This window comes from Zeugodacus cucurbitae, chromosome 2 (assembly GCF_028554725.1).
Source record: "Zeugodacus cucurbitae isolate PBARC_wt_2022May chromosome 2, idZeuCucr1.2, whole genome shotgun sequence".
NCBI lineage: Eukaryota > Metazoa > Arthropoda > Insecta > Diptera > Tephritidae > Zeugodacus > Zeugodacus cucurbitae.
The window spans coordinates 85,421,180-85,440,302 of NC_071667.1; the positions used below are offsets into that span (position 1 = coordinate 85,421,180).

Sequence of the window (19,123 nt, forward strand, 5' to 3'; positions counted from 1 at the left end):
CGCATGATCTTGGTGGCCAACTTACGGGTCCATTTCTTGAGATGAATTGTTCTCCGAAGTTTTCCCTCAAAATGGCCATAGAATCGCGAGCTGTGTGGCATGTAGCGCCATCTTGTTGAAACCACATGTCAACCAAGTTCAGTTCTTCCATTTTTGGCAACAAAAAGTTTGTTAGCATCGAACGATAGCGATCGCCATTCACCGTAACGTTGCGTCCAACAGCATCTTTGAAAAAATACGGTCCAATGATTCCACCAGCGTACAAACCACACCAAACAGTGCATTTTTCGGGATGCATGGGCAGTTCTTGAACGGCTTCTGGTTGCTCTTCACCCCAAATGCGGCAATTTTGCTTATTTACGTAGCCATTCAACCAGAAATGAGCCTCATCGCTGAACAAAATTTGTCGATAAAAAAGCGGATTTTCTGCCAACTTTTCTAGGGCCCATTCACTGAAAATTCGACGTTGTGGCAGATCGTTCGGCTTCAGTTCTTGCACGAGCTGTATTTTATACGGTTTTACACCAAGATCTTTGCGTAAAATCTTCCATGTGGTCGAATAACACAAACCCAATTGCTGCGAACGGCGACGAATCGACATTTCACGGTCTTCAGCCACACTCTCAGAAACAGACGCAATATTCTCTTCTGTACGCACTGTACGCATTCGTGTGGTTGGTTTAATGTCCAATAAAGTAAACTGAGTGCGAAACTTGGTCACAATCGCATTAATTGTTTGCTCACTTGGTCGATTATGTAGACCATAAATCGGACGTAAAGCGCGAAACACATTTCGAACCGAACACTGATTTTGGTAATAAAATTCAATGATTTGCAAGCGTTGCTCGTTAGTAAGTCTATTCATGATGAAATGTCAAAGCATACTGAGCATCTTTCTCTTTGACACCATGTCTGAAATCCCACGTGATCTGTCAAATACTAATGCATGAAAATCCTAACCTCAAAAAAATCACCCGTTACAATATGCAGACTTGTGTGGCTGGCATTCACTTGCAGTATCTCCAGCTCCATATCGGCATTAAAAGCCATTTGACAATAACAACTTTTCATTCGATTGCTCGTACAAAAGTCATTTGTCATATCGATTGCAGGCAGCTGGCTTTGCCCGGCGACACGAAATAGAGATGAAGGCGTAAGTAAAAAACTAGCAGTAATAAAGCAGTTAGACACTCACGGCATGCTGCATGGAGGCATTGGCAATACATACTCACGAGGACATACGTATTTACAAGGCTAAATACATACGTGCGCAGACACCACACCGAGTTCATATGAAATGATTCGTACACAGAGCCGCCTTGTCGGCAAGCAGCCGTCAGCTGCTCATGTTTCGTCATTACATCGCATGCTGTGCTCCAGCAATTTGTCCCATCCTTGGATGCGCTCCATTGCAGTTGCATCGCACGGAATGTCTCGGCAGTTGAAAGCGAGTTAACGGAATAACAAATGAAAAAAGCTACGCAAATTGACTAAGCAAGCGAAAAGGTGGTGGCAAGTAGACATACATATGCATGTCTACACTCACATATATATCTACAAATATATGTAAGGATTAGAATCTTTAGAAAATGTTTAAAGTTTACGAATAAAAGGCGATGGAGCTTTTCTGGCAAAGGTAGAAATGAGGTAACCTACTTCTAGGATTACCGATCCTTTTAGTCCACAAAGTCTATTGCAATAAGTTCTATTAGAAAGACCAATATATGAGAGAAGTTACCTTATATTAAATGCAAGGTTCATCAGCTGTCAAAAATATCTTCTCTCAGGTTCCCAATTTTACTAGTGTCATTAGTGCTTTTGAGACGCCGTTTTTATTGAGATATGGCCTTGAATACATATGAGAAGAAGTACAAAGTAGTCCATCCGACTGTACATGTCATGCTGGCACCTCTAAGGCGGTTGGTATTGTAATGGTGTCCACGTAAGCATCCATATAAACATAATTCGCTTTTGAACTACGGTTCAATAAGAAGAGCAGGGTCAGCCAAAATGGAGTGAACAAGATGTTTCAAGCAAAAAAATGTTTTATTTTACCTTTTTGCCTTGTGTCAAATATCTAGTAAATCCGTTTATATTCACTTAGCTCTTTTATTATATTTCGAGTGGCGGTTAAGAGTAGAAACTAGAAAATGACTTTGTAGTGAAATGTGATAAGGCCGGGATAAAAATAATTAAGCATTTTTTAAAACATTCCAAAACGAGATACACTCAAATAGCAAATCTTTATGTTATCTTTAGTAATTAAGGATCCTAAATTCGTTCAAATTCTGATCATTACTTGCCGATACCATGTTGGATATAAATCATAAAATTCATGGTTGGTTAACAACAAGATGATATCAGCAACACAGTAACACAAAACAAACAAAAGTGATTTTGCATTTTGATAAACACAGTGACACCTCCGAACTTTACTTTTCGCAATTAATTACCGAAAAGTGAAAAATACTATCCGAACTACTAGCAAAGCACATTTCCATGTGATATCTGATGTGGTTGCTGCTGCAGTAAATATCCACAGGCAAGTGGTTACACTAAATCAAATAAACAAATAGCAGAGAGTGCACAAGGGACTTAATGTCATACATATGTACTCATAAGCATTACATTCGCTTTCTAAAATATTTATATTTCTTTAATTCAATTTTACTCACTTTTAATCACATTCACATAGATATACGCTTGATTAAATATAATTAGCTTTAAATAATCGGGGATATTAGTAATGGTTCTTCGTCTGCAGAATTATTTTATTTTCTCAAATTAGCTTGCGCCCGAACGCTAATGGCTAATACTCTACCTCATATATGTTTGCAAATCAAAGCTGAATACCAAACAAGATAAGCAGATTTATAGCCATAAAAATAAACAGTCTACATAAACTCGTGTGTATATGTAAGCTATTATGTTTGTATATATATATTTAATACATGAGACGCATTCCGACCCAACAGTCAGCTTGGTATAAGTTACTTTAAAACTGGTCCGAATCAGTGTTCAACTGGTCAACTGACTGATAAAAATATCCTAAATATGTACCTTTATCCCAGACTTTCACTCTAGTTCTAAACAATGTACTCCGATCCAGATGGAAAAAGTACATATAACTCGTTATAGTGTTTTTGGACAGCCAAATTAATTTATAAATTAAAATTTTTATTGAGAAACCCTTTTTTGTTTTTTATACTACCGGCAACTCGATAACCGATCAGCTGTCGATCAAAAATCAATCAAAAATTAATGTAGATTTTATTTTGTATGGTAAATCGATCTTAATTAGCGTTTAAATCGAGCAGAGGCCGGTTAACTGACCAATTAGCTCCTGTCTAAAAACGCTATTCTTTCTATGCAGTCAGATGTTACAAGGCGTCATTAGTCAGATTGTGGTCAGAAATCTGTCAGTTCGATATATGCTCAAAACAGATCGGAAACTATTTTAATTTAGTTTTCGTTAAAATTGGTTTATCCGATGTAGAAATACTCTCCTTTTTAACTAACTTTTCGAAGTAATAACGATACTGGGTAGTTCGAATTAGATAAGTTCTGTTACAAACTGGTACCTTTCTTCTTCTTAACTGGCGTAGAAACCGCTTACGCGGTTATAGCCGAGTCCACAACAGTGCGCCACGCATCTCTCCTTTTGGCGGTTTGGCGCCAATTGGTAATACCAAGTGAAGACAGGTCCTTCTCCACCTGGTCCTTCCATCGGAGTGGAGGTCTCCCTCTTCCTCGGCTTCCACCAGCGGGTACTGCATCGAAAACTTTCAGAGCTGGGGCACTTTCATCCATTCGAACAACATGACCCAGCCAGCGTAGCCGCTATCTTTTTATTCGCTGGACTATGTCTATGTCGTCGAACAACACATACAGCTCATCATTCCATCTTCTGCGGTATTCGCCGTTGCCAATGTTTAAGGGACCGTAAATCTTCCGCAAAACCTTTCTCTCGAAAACTCCTAGTGCCGTCTCATCGGATGTTGACACCGTCCACGCTTCTGCACCATAAAGTAGGACGGGAATGATGAGGGACTTGTAGAGTTTAGTTTTTGTTCGTCGAGAGAGGACTTTACTTTTCAATTGCCTACTCAGTCCATAGTAGCACCTGTTGGCAAGAGTGATTCTGCGTTGGATTTCAAGGCTGACATTATTATCGGTGTTAATGTTGGTTCCTAGGTATACGAAATTATCTACAACTTCAAAGTTATGACTGTCAACAGTGACGTGGGAGCCAAGACGCGAATGCGCTGACTGTTTGTTTGATGACAGGAGATATTTCGTCTTGTCCTCGTTCACCACCAGACCCATTCGCTTCGCTTCCTTATCCAGGCGGGAAAAAGCAGAACTAACGGCGCGGGTGTTGTTTCCGATGATATCAATATCATCGGCGTACGCCAGGAGCTGTACACTCTTGTAGAAGATTGTACCTTCTCTATTTAGCTCTGCAGCTCTTATAATTTTCTCCAGCATCAAGTTAAAGAAGTCGCACGATAGCGAGTCACCTTGTCTGAAACCTCGTTTGGTATCGAACGGCTCGGAGAGGTCCTTCCCGATCCTGACGGAGCTTTTGGTGTTGCTCAACGTCAACTTACACAGCCGTATTAGTTTTGCGGGGATACCAAATTCAGACATCGCGGCATAAAGGCAGCTCCTTTTCGTGCTGTCGAAAGCAGCTTTAAAGTCGACAAATAGATGGTGTGTGTCGATCCTTTTTTCACGGGTCTTCTCCAAGATTTGGCGCATGGTGAATATCTGGTCAGTTGTTGATTTTCCAGGTCTAAAGCCACACTGATAAGGTCCAATCAGTTTGTTGACGGTGGGCTTTAGTCTTTCACACAGTACGCTCGATAGAACCTTATAAGCGATGTTAAGGAGGCTTATCCCACGATAGTTGGCGCAGATTGTGGGGTCTCCCTTTTTGTGGATTGGGCAGAGTACACTGAGATTCCAATCGTCGGGCATGCTTTCTTCCGACCATATTTCGCAAAGAAGCTGATGCATGCACTTTATCAGCTCTTCGCCGCCGTATTTGAATAGCTCGGCCGGCAATCCATCGGCCCCCGCCGCCTTGTTGTTCTTCAAGCGGGTAATTGCTATTCTAATTTCTTCACGGTCGGGCAATGGAACATCTGTTCCATCGTCGTCGATTGGGGAATCGGGTTCGCCATCTCCTGGTGTTGTACTTTCACTGCCATTCAGCAGGCTGGAGAAGTGTTCCCTCCACAAACACAGTATACTCTGGTCATCAACCACTAGATCACCGCTGGGCGTCCTACAGGAGTGTGCTCCGGTCTTGAAACCTTCAGTTAGTCGCCGGATCTTTTCGTAAAATTTTCGAGCATTACCCCTGTCGGCCAGCTTGTCAAGCTCTTCATACTCACGCATTTCTGCCTCTTTCTTTCTTTTTCTGCAAATGCGTCTCGCTTCCCTCTTCAGCTCTCGGTATCTTTCCCATCCCGCTCGTGTTGCGGTCGATCGCAACATTGCGAGGTAGGCAGTCTGTTTTCTCTCCACTGCGAGACGACAATCCTCATCATACCAGCTGTTTTTTTGGCTTTTCCGAAAGCCAATGGTTTCGGTTGCAGCTGTACGTAAGGAGTTTGATATGCCGTCCCACAGCTCCCTTATACCGAGATGCTGATGAGTGCTCTCAGAGAGCAGGAGTGCAAGTCGAGTAGAAAATCGTTCGGCTGTCGGTTGTGATTGCAGCTTCTCGATGTCGAACCTTCCTTGTGTTTGTTGACGTGTGCGCTTTTCTACACAGAGGCGGGTGCGTATCTTAGCTGCTACAAGATAGTGGTCCGAGTCGATGTTGGGACCACGAAGCGTACGCACATCAAAAACACTGGAGACATGTCGTCCATCTATCACAACATGATCGATCTGGTTGCGAGTGATTCGATCCGGGGACAGCCAAGTAGCTTGATGGATTTTCTTATGCTGGAATCTAGTGCTACAGATGACCATATTTCGGGCCCCGGCGAAGTCGATCAGCCTCAGACCGTTTGGTGATGTTTCGTCATGGAGGCTGAATTTTCCGACTGTTGTGCCAAAGACACCTTCTTTACCCACCCTAGCGTTGAAATCGCCAAGCACGATTTTGACATCGTGGCGGGGGCAGCGCTCATAGGTACGTTCTAGGCGCTCATAGAAGGTATCTTTGGTCACATCGTCCTTCTCTTCCGTCGGGGCGTGGGCGCAAATCAGCGATATGTTGAAGAACCTCGCTTTGATGCGGATTGTGGCTAGACGTTCATCCACCGGAGTGAATGCCAGGACTCGACGACGGAGTCTCTCTCCCACCACGAATCCCACACCGAATTTGCGCTCCTTTATATGGCCGCTGTAGTAGATGTCACAAGGACCCACCTTCTTCCGTCCTTGTCCCGTCCATCGCATTTCTTGGATTGCGGTGATGTCAGCCTTTACTCTTACGAGGACATCAACCAGCTGGGCAGAGGCACCTTCCCAATTAAGGGTCCGGACATTCCAGGTGCATGCCCTTAAATCATAGTCCTTTATACGTTTGCCGTGGTCGTCATCAAAAGGGGGGTTTCTCATCCGAGGCCTGTGTTTCTTATTCACTGGTTATTCGTTTTTATGTGGTGGGTCCCAAGCCCTACGCACAACCGCATAAGCGGGATTCGCCTTCTCACTTTAGCTCGCTTCCAGACGGATGTCTGTTGGCTACCCAGAGGATACTTGGTCTAAGACCGGAAGTTGTGAGCTGCTTGAGCCACATGTAAAAGAATCGTTCCTGGCCACTCCCAAGTGAATGGCAGTCAGAAACTTTCCTCACTTACGTGAACTTCTACATATGACTCCATCTCTGCAGGGTATATCGCAAACATGTTAGCGTATGTGTGAGCACTAAGGATTTAGTGTGAGAGCGAAAGCCGCAAATCCTAATTGACGTCTCGCTAAAATTAATCATTGATATTTGTCGACATAATCGCATTTGATTTCATGTGATTTTTTCTTTTGTTTCGCGTGAATTCTTTTCTCCAAAACATACACATTTGTTATAGCCTTTGACACTCTTAGATAATTAACTGGAAGGAACTTCAGATGACTTATTGACAAACAGCCAAAGGCACAACAGGCACATACTCACACGAACTTACAGGATTAGGAAGGAAATGTATTTAGAAATGAGCTAAAGGAAGCTCGGCCGTAGCAACAAAAGAGCATTTATTAGCTCGTTCGTTTAATATACATTACTAAGTGGAATGCAGGAAGAATCATTATGTAGCCTTTGCTGACTATAACTGTCCGTTCGGGGAGATAGGTTAAATGTTGACCAAGAGAAGCCTTCTGACGGAGTATCAAATTGCAAAAGTAAATGATAGACTAAGCTAAGCCAAAGGGGTTAACAAATGTACAAGTATAGAATTCCATATTAACCTCATGTGATTCCAACAAGCAATGGGAAAAAATTCCAATGGAAAGGGACATTTCACATTAGAATTTGGCATAAAGCAATCCTGAGTCGCGATAATCTCATTCCTTTATACTTTTTAGTGATAGTGCTGGGTTTCAACATAAAAAATCGGACAAAAAATTTTTTTTCTTAAATTATTTTTTTTGTTTGTGTGCAAATGTCAGAAAGATATATGTATGTATGTAAGTTTGTATGTTAGCGTTAGCTACAGCTGAGCATGATAAATAAGCCAATGTGATTAATTACATCAATCGGCAAAGAAGCGCGTCTCTGCACTCGCACTGCGAAAACAAACGAATTTTTGTATACAAACACAATGGACAGGAAAATAAATCGATTTCGCATTCCTTTATTAAAATTAATATAAAACGAAGAGAACGAACAGACGTACGATTCACAGATATGGCTGAATGCAGGACAGCAGGACCGAGCGAGAAATTATAGCGATGGTCCTCGCAGCTCGCGCCAAACAGAACAATGGATTGTAGCGCTATATATACGAGCATTATGTATGCGCAGTAAGGCAGAAAACCCGAAAATACAAAACAAAAAAAGAAAGAAAACAAAAAGCTCAGTCCATTATCTCTTCTCGCGCGATGAATGCATTGCAGTGAAAGCATACAAATCCAATGAGTATAATGAGCGTGCGAAATGCAATTAACAATTCCACTTTTCGCACTGACAATCACTTTGAAAGCAACAACAACAACGCAAGAGTTCGGTTACAAACACATACGAGCTGAGCGGTGAAGGTAATAATAACGGAATAAAATCAAATTAATACAAAAACTATACAATATGAGAGTGGAGAAAACTGTTAACTGCCAGCTGAGCAGCTGAGCTGGAGGCAAGTTCGAGTGCGAGTTGCTGGCATCCGATTGCTTTGCCCTACCGAGCGCCGGAGCAGGAGATGGAACGAAGGGTGTGAGGGCGGCGAAGGCTCAACTTGCGCAAATGAGCTTTATATCTTGGCATACTTTTGTGCGCGCTGCAGGCAGGTGGAAATGGGTTCAAATGTGTATGGCTGAAAAGTTTTTATCATACCAATAACTGGCTGAAAGCTGGGCGGATTAAGTTTCTGTCAGCGAGTGAGTGAGCGAGTAGCGAGCGAGTACAGCTGCAAGTGCCAAGAGATAGCGCGACTGCAGAGCATAGCTGGATAATTAGTTTTCGTAGCAAACACACACTCACAATTGCCAATTGCAGAATTTGATTATGTTCGTTTTCTTTGCGGCAAGCCAACCACCTGATGGCGCAGCTGATATGAAATGACAAAGCCGGAGAGTGCCGAGTGCTGCAGCCAGCGTTGCTAATGAAATTTTAATTCTTTCCAATTTGGCGTGCGGTAAAAAACGCTCTGCTAATGCTGATCAGTGTCCAAAAGTTTGTGGCATCGCTTTGAAAATGGCATACAGCATAACACTGAAGTTGGTTTTGCAATTATTTGCGCAAACAAAAGCGGAATTCATTTATTGTCCGAATGTATGGGAGGGAAAAAATCGATTACGGACCACAATAAAGGGTTTGCACAATGAACTGGCGTTGAACGGGCGATGTAAATAAATTGCAGCTGTCAATCAAAGTGGCCATCGATTAAGCTTCAACAAACTGTGGCGCTTGGGTTTTGGGCTGTCAAATTTCTTTTGTCGAGGTATTGTAGCTGTCAAAGGGCGCTGAGTTGATGGCGAACTCTTTACTCATTTAATTACTTCCTTTCAAAACACTATTATATGCTTGCGCTTAGTGCGCAAACGGTGGTAGTTGTCATGGAACGGATTCTGTATTTTTATTAAGGCTATATTTAGAGGTTCACTGAAAAATCAAAACTATTAATTTCATTAACTCTCAAAACTATTAATTTCATTCTTAATTTATATTTAGACTAAAAAAATCCGAGAAACCACTTCTATCTTTCAGTTCTATTTGTTTTCCTCTTCTATTGAATAATAAATTTGGTAAAAATCGAAACATTAATTCTCACAAATCATCTTATATCACAAATACCTTCAGTTGTTTAACTGTTTATTGGCTCTTTGAGGCTAAATACTAATTTAAGCATAGTAAGGTTATAATAGCTTCGTTTGTGAGAGTACCCCGTTATTTACTGCATACTGTCACAGCGTACAGTTTCATTCTGCCCAGTGCCCCACTGACATTTGCTTTCGCACACTCTAACGGCACAGTGCCACTCCTGCATGAATTGTGGATGGAAGAAGTATGGTTGGAGATATTCGTGACTTCATAGTTCAGCAATTACTCATGTTTATCGCCAAATAACAAGAGAGGAGCTTAGCACTCCGGTAACCGCCGGCGTCACTTTACTATCACCACTCTGCCATCGCAATCACCTATTACTCTTTTCATCTTCATCATCGCCAACCACCAATCAACATAATTTTAGGTTTATTAGACAGTTTGCGCTTATCCAGGCACACATCGGCTAATAGTGTTGTTGTGTGGCAGGCGGTGCGGACACGGCAAAGCTTTTGTGTTTTTGTTCGCCTTTGTGTTGCGTCATCCACCACTGCAGTGGCCATCAATAATCAACGCTCCTACGGTAATACAATTCTAAACACCTCAGCCAACAAAGAAGACGGCACAGGCATTGCGGGTAATGCCGACACGACGTGGCCGACATGGCCCTAAGTCAAACAAACAGTTCACGATGGTTCAAATTAAGAGCAGCTTATTTTGAAGTCAGCTCAATGCCAGTGTCAGCTGCTGGGACAGTTTATCTCGAGTTTCGCACGGTGCGGGGAAGGGTTCCTCAGCCACTCAGCCAAAGGCCACACAAACCACATTACAAAACACAAGTACAACACAGCAATGGAGGGTGGGGAAGGAGATCGAAACGACAGTCGAGAGTGGTAGCGGCAAAATAAGTAAGTCAGATAAAGCAAACAACAGCAACAATGGCCGGGCGACTGCCATTATAGCAACAGAAAGTTTAAGTTATATTTTAGTACATCTATTTAGGCGTAAATTCTCGGTCTTTGTTGTGCCTTCAAGTCCACACTCTCTCCACTCGCAACGGTGTGTGAGTATATGTATGTGTGTGAGCGACAAACCTAAGTGCAGGCGACCATAAAAATTGATTTATATGCCCCATGTGATTTTATCACCCATGAAAACGCCTCCAGGCGCCAAACAAAATCCTGCCTTTCATTGAGTGCTCAATGTGGCTATAAGAGCACGTTATTGTTATTGTTGTTGTTGTTACTGTATTGTGGCACAACAATCGAATGAATGGCCTAAACATAAGTATTTGCGAAGAAATTTATACCGAAATGAAAAAGATTTTACACCTTGAATAAGTCCAAAAGTGGCAGCAACAACAATTACAATTGCCACAATTGGCTGTGTGGCAATGCAAAGCCGAAAGACGACCCAAATCGAAAATGCCAGTGTGGAGACGAATGTGTTTTCCATTTAAATAACCCAAATATGCGACAATGTGTTGAAGGCAAGTCGGTCGGCAATGGATGGAGGATGGCTGTGAGTGTTGTTGTTGTGCGGCACTTATGTTCGCTTGTTGTTGGTGTTGTTTGGTAGAGGCTGTTAGGTCGATGATATCTTTGGGTCATTTATTGATTGTATATCGGATTAATATCTCGATTGTTACGACCGCAATGCAATTTTCAATACCACACAAAGCCCCAGCAGAAGCACAGATGTGTGTATATATGTCTACATATATATTGATGAACACATGGTGTGTGTTTTCGAGACCGACTTATTTGAGGCATTTTGGAAACAACCTTGCCCTCCAACCACTCTTCGTGCCCATATAACTGTATTATTGTGTTATTGTTCAGGATTTTAAGTTATCCACACATACATGTGTTTCCTATTTGCAATTATGGATGAAATTTCATTCAAACACAATTTAATTTCTGCTGAAAGTGTGGACAGCTTGTTCAAATAATTACACAAACAATTTTGACTGTGATGTGTTTTTCGGGGCTGTTTTAGGAACCCACTATTAATAACAAGGTTTTAATATTTGTTTCGCATTTTCGGACTCTAATCTCTAAGAATATGCCCTTACTCGTACTTTCATTGCCAAAATGTTGCCAGAATTACCTAATATATTCAGGGAAATTTTACCGAAGTTCATCTTTACAAAACCTTATATTTCTTGTAATCAGATATAGAATTTCGCCTTCATTGATTGTTAATATAACTGAACCTACTCTCCTCAACCCGCCTTACTTTATTATTACTCTTATTTTAAAATCGTCGAAATCGGACTATAACTTTTCAATGCCTCAGATACCGAACATAAGGACCTCAGATATTCTATTCAAAGGAAATGTATTTCTTATAATAATATGTCTCCCCAGCAGAAATGGGACAAAGCAGGTCAAATCTTTCTCTAGCCCCCCTATACACTATATACTAATTTCCAAATTTCCGGTAGACTTTATGTCATAAATCTTGGATGGATCGGTTATACCGGAACTTAGCCCTTCGTTACTCGTTTTCAAGTATGAGTAACTTTTTTAATAATATTAGTGACTTGTAATGAATTTAGTCCACATTTTTCTTTTCTTACCAAAAACTAATTCGAAAACATCACCCAATCAAAATTTCTCTTCCCACAAATACAATCCCAAACCTACTGCCGTTAAATCGATTTTACTACTTCAGTCGGTTGCTGAAAAATTGCCGAACATAAAAATAAAATCAACCATATTATTGGCAACTCTGGCAGTTTCTTTCCACATGGAAGATAAACTATCATTTTCCTCAACGCCAAACCGAAACGAGCTAATTTGATCAACTGCAATTCCACGAACGTCAACATAATTCACTTCATTGTTTCCAACTTAATCACTTGTGCAGCTCGTTGGGCGGCGCAATAAGTTACAAAAGCACCGTTAGTTAGACTCACATATATGTGTGTTTCCATGAATGGAGTATACTGAGCGCAGAGGTGTTTGTGTGGCCTCGGTAGCCTCGCTCGTAAGCGCCAATCAATTTGGAACATTTTTCACCAACTAATCTCATTGTTATGGCCGGCGATGGGGTTTGTTGGCACGCACGTGCAGTGGTGGGTCTACTGGGTAAGGGGCAAGAAACGCGAAGACGCGCTACGGCTGTCAGTGCAAAAGTAGTAATTTATCTTAATTTACTCATCTTCTTCCACTTAAATGCCACTGTTGGCCACAGCGTCGAAATGAAATCGTAGCAACAAGCAGACACACCGGAATACATGTGGATGAGCTCTATCTGGCGCGCGAGCAAGCGAGTGTGAACTGACCAACAGCTGGGTGGGTCTACACACCGCTTGCTCGCCAGGAAAGCCAGTGGCAGCGGCTTGGCAGCTTCTTGCTAAATTTTGCATGCTTGCAACTTCTGCCTCACACCGGTAATTACATACCGCCAGCGCTGTGAGTGGCCCTGTCCGACAAGCAGAGGCGAGCTGATGGCTGTCAGCCAAAAAGCAGCAGTCAGCTTTTGTAATATAAATGAAGAAGAAGCGGGTGAAAAATGAACGAAAAAAAACTTAAAAGCAACGCTCGGCTGCTGTCCACTTGCACTCACTCTCCTCCGCACCTCGCTGCAACTCCTTGGCATTTTACTCATTAGTTGCCAAGTTTGCTTATCTACGCTCCGAGGCGTTCAAGATGTTGCATGTCAAATTTGGTGTTTTATGGACTTGTGATATATTATCGAGGGAATATCTACTACAACAGTCTGCTGCTGCGGCAACGAAATGCAAACCTCGCAGCCACATTCTCGCAGTTCGAAATCTCACCAAAAATTGCAGTTGCTATGCTTTTTGCTCGCTCTTGAATTAGACATGCAACTTTAAAGTTCGACTGTGAGTTTCTTGGAAGCTTTGCATACTGGTTGCAAATGGTGGGTGTGGTTAAGAAACTGCAAACCGAAATTTTATGAAAACCATTAGTTAATGTTAATAAAAAGTGAATTACATGCTAGTATCTAAGTATTAGTTTATACCATCTCCACTATCCGCCATCATTGAACTGAAATTATCTATTTCCACTCTCTTTTCAGTGCCCTTGACGCCGGTGCAGGGTGTGCTGGGGCGACAAGCGATGCTGCCTTGTGATATTTCACCAATGGAACGGGACGATGCGGTCTACATGGTGCTGTGGTTTCGCGAGGGCGACGGAGAGCCAATCTATAAGTAAGTCATATGCGCAACACGCGCATAATTCATAGAATATCAAATGTACAAACTCTTGTGTAACACATTTTCTCTAAAAACTCAACTTATTTTCCAAATATTTGAAACAGCTTCGACGTGCGCGGCCGCCAGTTTGGACAGGCGCGGCTGTGGTCCTCCGAAATGGCATTCGGGTCACGCGCCTACTTCAGCAGCACATCGCACCCCGCACAGCTGAAAATCGATAATGTACGCATCGAGGACGAGGGCGTCTACCGGTGTCGTGTGGATTTTCGCAATTCGCCGACACGAAATCTGAAAATCAATCTCACCGTCATCGGTAAGTATTCAATAGTGGATTATGCAAATGAGTGCCGTAGTTATTAATATGTGAATCCCAGCGCGAAAATTTGTCTGGCAAATGTGTGCGTGATTAGCTGCGAGCGCTGCCTACAAATGGATATTGAAGGCACAGAGGCAAATGGCGAATTAACGACAATAAAATGGACAGAATGTGTGCAAATCGATTTGGACGACTATTCGCACATATCTATTGTCGCCCATCGTCGCCGCAACTGCGCACACCGATACACACAGAGGCATTGTAGGCCACCTCGGGGAAAAAGTAGCCTGATTCCTCCATCGTAAACAAAGGGTCTGGCATTTCATGCATACTTCCATTCCGACTTTCGCTCGTACATTGTCCTGCCACTTTTTGTTTTTGTGTGGCACATTCATTTTATTGTCATTAGGCGCGCTACAACAACAACAGCAACGTGTCCGTTTATGCAACATGTAATTTTTCGTATGTACTCGTGCAGCAATAACAACAAGCACATAGCAATTATGATGCAGTGATGGCATAAAGCATTAAGGCAATGCAATAGGCGTGCTGTCTCGCAATTGTCTCTTCATTGCAGTTGGCAACCACTGCCACGAACGGCTGTTGCACGAACGGCAATAAAGTTGTCTGTGGCTGCCACACCCTCTTGTTGGTTCTTTTTAAGAGATTTATGCAGTTCTGTGTGCTTTAAGCACTTTGACTGAGCTTGTGTGCCACGACACACACACATGCGAGTATGTCTGAACAAAAGACACTCACGGCTTATTGTACGCCCATATCAACAGCTGACGTCTTCTTTAATAAAACGCCAATGGGCAGAGCTGACCTCATTTTTAAATTTCATATCTCAATTTTAATTTTGAGAAATGCTTTTATGGAACGGAGTACAATGAAACTTATGTTCATGGAAAGTTTTTATCTCTTGGAAGACATGATACATAAAACGATGTAATGGCATTTTAAAAATGGCGTGGATACTTGCTTAAGCCTGCTGCTCACTTCGAAATTAGACTCGATAGGTATGAGTACTGTCTATAGACTCCATAGGCGATTGTTACACAAACTCCTTATTTGAGTTTATAAATAAAAAGGAAACACGACAAAAGCTTTTCTCCTCTAAAACTTAAAGTTCCATTTTGTTGTCCAGTGTACTCTTGTGCCAATATAGTACTAAAAAGTATGTAATTCAGCAAATATGTATTTATAAATAGAGTGCTCCGGCTTTACTACGTAATCCTTCACTGCTCAGAGCGCTGGTAATCGTGAGCTTTCGGGGCTTACAGTTGCATGTTGCCGCTATTAATTTAGTGCTTAAGTAAAAATGTGCCACAACATGCAAAGTTCAATGTGCAGAAAATGCTGCGTGACAGCAATTTACTTATTTTGTTTACATTGTATTTTTGTATTTTTGACCAGTTCAATGCGCTAACTACGATTTACAAGTACGTCACCAATAGCCATACATACGTATTTACATATACATATATATATTGTGAGGTGTGTGTGTGTGCTGTGTTGGTTGGCGTGTTTCGGCGTCACTTGAAATGACTCGTGTAGTACAAAACTTGGTGGAGCGCCAGTGTAACGATTTTCCGAACTATAAATATTTGAAATAACGCAAACGCTTGTGTGTCTGTAAATGCTAGCTGGCGTACGCTCAGTGTACGTCACGCGCCAAATTTCTATCGAATGGGCGCCGGTGGCAGCCGTAAATGGCAATCTGTTGTGGTTTTTAATGCGGCTAAACTGGTTGCACTTTGTTCTCAAGGTGCACACAAGCACCTACGTGCATATACAGTTGTATGTTGCAACAACTCATGTGGCACGCGTTGTTGCTGTACATTGCTAACGTTTTTTCCCTACTAATTGCTGCTATACTCGTATATGCATTGTGTTGGCTGTTTTGTTGTTGTTGTTGTACCTGTTCATGTTGCACGCGTTTGTCAGCAACGTTCGCCACTGCGCAACGGTAATCACCAATCCGTAAGCATAATTTGTCACGTATTATTTGCTGTTATTTGCTACGCTACACGACATTGAACACGTTCCGTTGCATAGCGCTTACATACATACATATCAACACAAATATATATAAAGCCTTTTAAAACACTTGCAGGGATCTTTATTTACACACAACAAATGCTCCACAGACTTTGTTGACTAAGTCTTCTCGATTCTTATGGCGTAGAAATGTGTAAGAGGGATGGAGTTGTTTGCTTTCTCTGCACTTTCTTCTTGTCTTCTATTGTCTTATTAGGATGTATGTATGTAACTACATAATTATATGGAAGCAAGTGTTTGAGTGTAATTATGAAATTCACAACAAAGATATACTGATTTCACAGCAGTCCCTTTAAGGTTTTGTTATGTTTATGTATCAGACAAAAATTAATTTTGTGTAGTGTCCAACAAAATCCCAATTGTTGTCCGATACCGATGGCGATACTGAATTTTTTGGTCAATACTGACTGGTGTCCATTCCGATTAACAGGTCGGCCTTTAATTTTGTATCGCACCCCGCACAGCTGAAAATCGATAATGTACGCATCGAGGACGAGGGCGTCTACCGGTGTCGTGTGGATTTTCGCAATTCGCCGACACGAAATCTGAAAATCAATCTCACCGTCATCGGTAAGTATTCAATAGTGGATTATGCAAATGAGTGCCGTAGTTATTAATATGTGAATCCCAGCGCGAAAATTTGTCTGGCAAATGTGTGCGTGATTAGCTGCGAGCGCTGCCTACAAATGGATATTGAAGGCACAGAGGCAAATGGCGAATTAACGACAATAAAATGGACAGAATGTGTGCAAATCGATTTGGACGACTATTCGCACATATCTATTGTCGCCCATCGTCGCCGCAACTGCGCACACCGATACACACAGAGGCATTGTAGGCCACCTCGGGGAAAAAGTAGCCTGATTCCTCCATCGTAAACAAAGGGTCTGGCATTTCATGCATACTTCCATTCCGACTTTCGCTCGTACATTGTCCTGCCACTTTTTGTTTTTGTGTGGCACATTCATTTTATTGTCATTAGGCGCGCTACAACAACAACAGCAACGTGTCCGTTTATGCAACATGTAATTTTTCGTATGTACTCGTGCAGCAATAACAACAAGCACATAGCAATTATGATGCAGTGATGGCATAAAGCATTAAGGCAATGCAATAGGCGTGCTGTCTCGCAATTGTCTCTTCATTGCAGTTGGCAACCACTGCCACGAACGGCTGTTGCACGAACGGCAATAAAGTTGTCTGTGGCTGCCACACCCTCTTGTTGGTTCTTTTTAAGAGATTTATGCAGTTCTGTGTGCTTTAAGCACTTTGACTGAGCTTGTGTGCCACGACACACACACATGCGAGTATGTCTGAACAAAAGACACTCACGGCTTATTGTACGCCCATATCAACAGCTGACGTCTTCTTTAATAAAACGCCAATGGGCAGAGCTGACCTCATTTTTAAATTTCATATCTCAATTTTAATTTTGAGAAATGCTTTTATGGAACGGAGTACAATGAAACTTATGTTCATGGAAAGTTTTTATCTCTTGGAAGACATGATACATAAAACGATGTAATGGCATTTTAAAAATGGCGTGGATACTTGCTTAAGCCTGCTGCTCACTTCGAAATTAGACTCGATAGGTATGAGTACTGTCTATAGACTCCATAGGCGATTGTTACACAAACTCCTTATTTGAGTTTATAAATAAAAAGGAAACACGACAAAAGCTTTTCTCCTCTAAAACTTAAAGTTCCATTTTGTTGTCCAGTGTACTCTTGTGCCAATATAGTACTAAAAAGTATGTAATTCAGCAAATATGTATTTATAAATAGAGTGCTCCGGCTTTACTACGTAATCCTTCACTGCTCAGAGCGCTGGTAATCGTGAGCTTTCGGGGCTTACAGTTGCATGTTGCCGCTATTAATTTAGTGCTTAAGTAAAAATGTGCCACAACATGCAAAGTTCAATGTGCAGAAAATGCTGCGTGACAGCAATTTACTTATTTTGTTTACATTGTATTTTTGTATTTTTGACCAGTTCAATGCGCTAACTACGATTTACAAGTACGTCACCAATAGCCATACATACGTATTTACATATACATATATATATTGTGAGGTGTGTGTGTGTGCTGTGTTGGTTGGCGTGTTTCGGCGTCACTTGAAATGACTCGTGTAGTACAAAACTTGGTGGAGCGCCAGTGTAACGATTTTCCGAACTATAAATATTTGAAATAACGCAAACGCTTGTGTGTCTGTAAATGCTAGCTGGCGTACGCTCAGTGTACGTCACGCGCCAAATTTCTATCGAATGGGCGCCGGTGGCAGCCGTAAATGGCAATCTGTTGTGGTTTTTAATGCGGCTAAACTGGTTGCACTTTGTTCTCAAGGTGCACACAAGCACCTACGTGCATATACAGTTGTATGTTGCAACAACTCATGTGGCACGCGTTGTTGCTGTACATTGCTAACGTTTTTTCCCTACTAATTGCTGCTATACTCGTATATGCATTGTGTTGGCTGTTTTGTTGTTGTTGTTGTACCTGTTCATGTTGCACGCGTTTGTCAGCAACGTTCGCCACTGCGCAACGGTAATCACCAATCCGTAAGCATAATTTGTCACGTATTATTTGCTGTTATTTGCTACGCTACACGACATTGAACACGTTCCGTTGCATAGCGCTTACATACATACATATCAACACAAATATATATAAAGCCTTTTAAAACACTTGCAGGGATCTTTATTTACACACAACAAATGCTCCACAGACTTTGTTGACTAAGTCTTCTCGATTCTTATGGCGTAGAAATGTGTAAGAGGGATGGAGTTGTTTGCTTTCTCTGCACTTTCTTCTTGTCTTCTATTGTCTTATTAGGATGTATGTATGTAACTACATAATTATATGGAAGCAAGTGTTTGAGTGTAATTATGAAATTCACAACAAAGATATACTGATTTCACAGCAGTCCCTTTAAGGTTTTGTTATGTTTATGTATCAGACAAAAATTAATTTTGTGTAGTGTCCAACAAAATCCCAATTGTTGTCCGATACCGATGGCGATACTGAATTTTTTGGTCAATACTGACTGGTGTCCATTCCGATTAACAGGTCGGCCTTTAATTTTGTATGCTAAACTAGAGACAGCGTATCTCACTAAGTAACCGAGAT

At 41.7% G+C, this 19,123-nt stretch overlaps 1 protein-coding gene across 1 annotated transcript in view; it reads left to right on the forward strand.

Moving 5' to 3' along the window:
* LOC105218041 (uncharacterized) overlaps positions 1-19,123 on the forward strand; it is a 100,159-nt gene that overhangs the window by 59,053 nt on the left and 21,983 nt on the right. The window contains exons 3-4 of the mRNA XM_011193379.3: positions 13,484-13,616; positions 13,727-13,935. Coding sequence (XP_011191681.2) covers positions 13,484-13,616; positions 13,727-13,935 — 342 coding nt within the window. The remainder of the gene's footprint in view (positions 1-13,483; positions 13,617-13,726; positions 13,936-19,123) is intronic.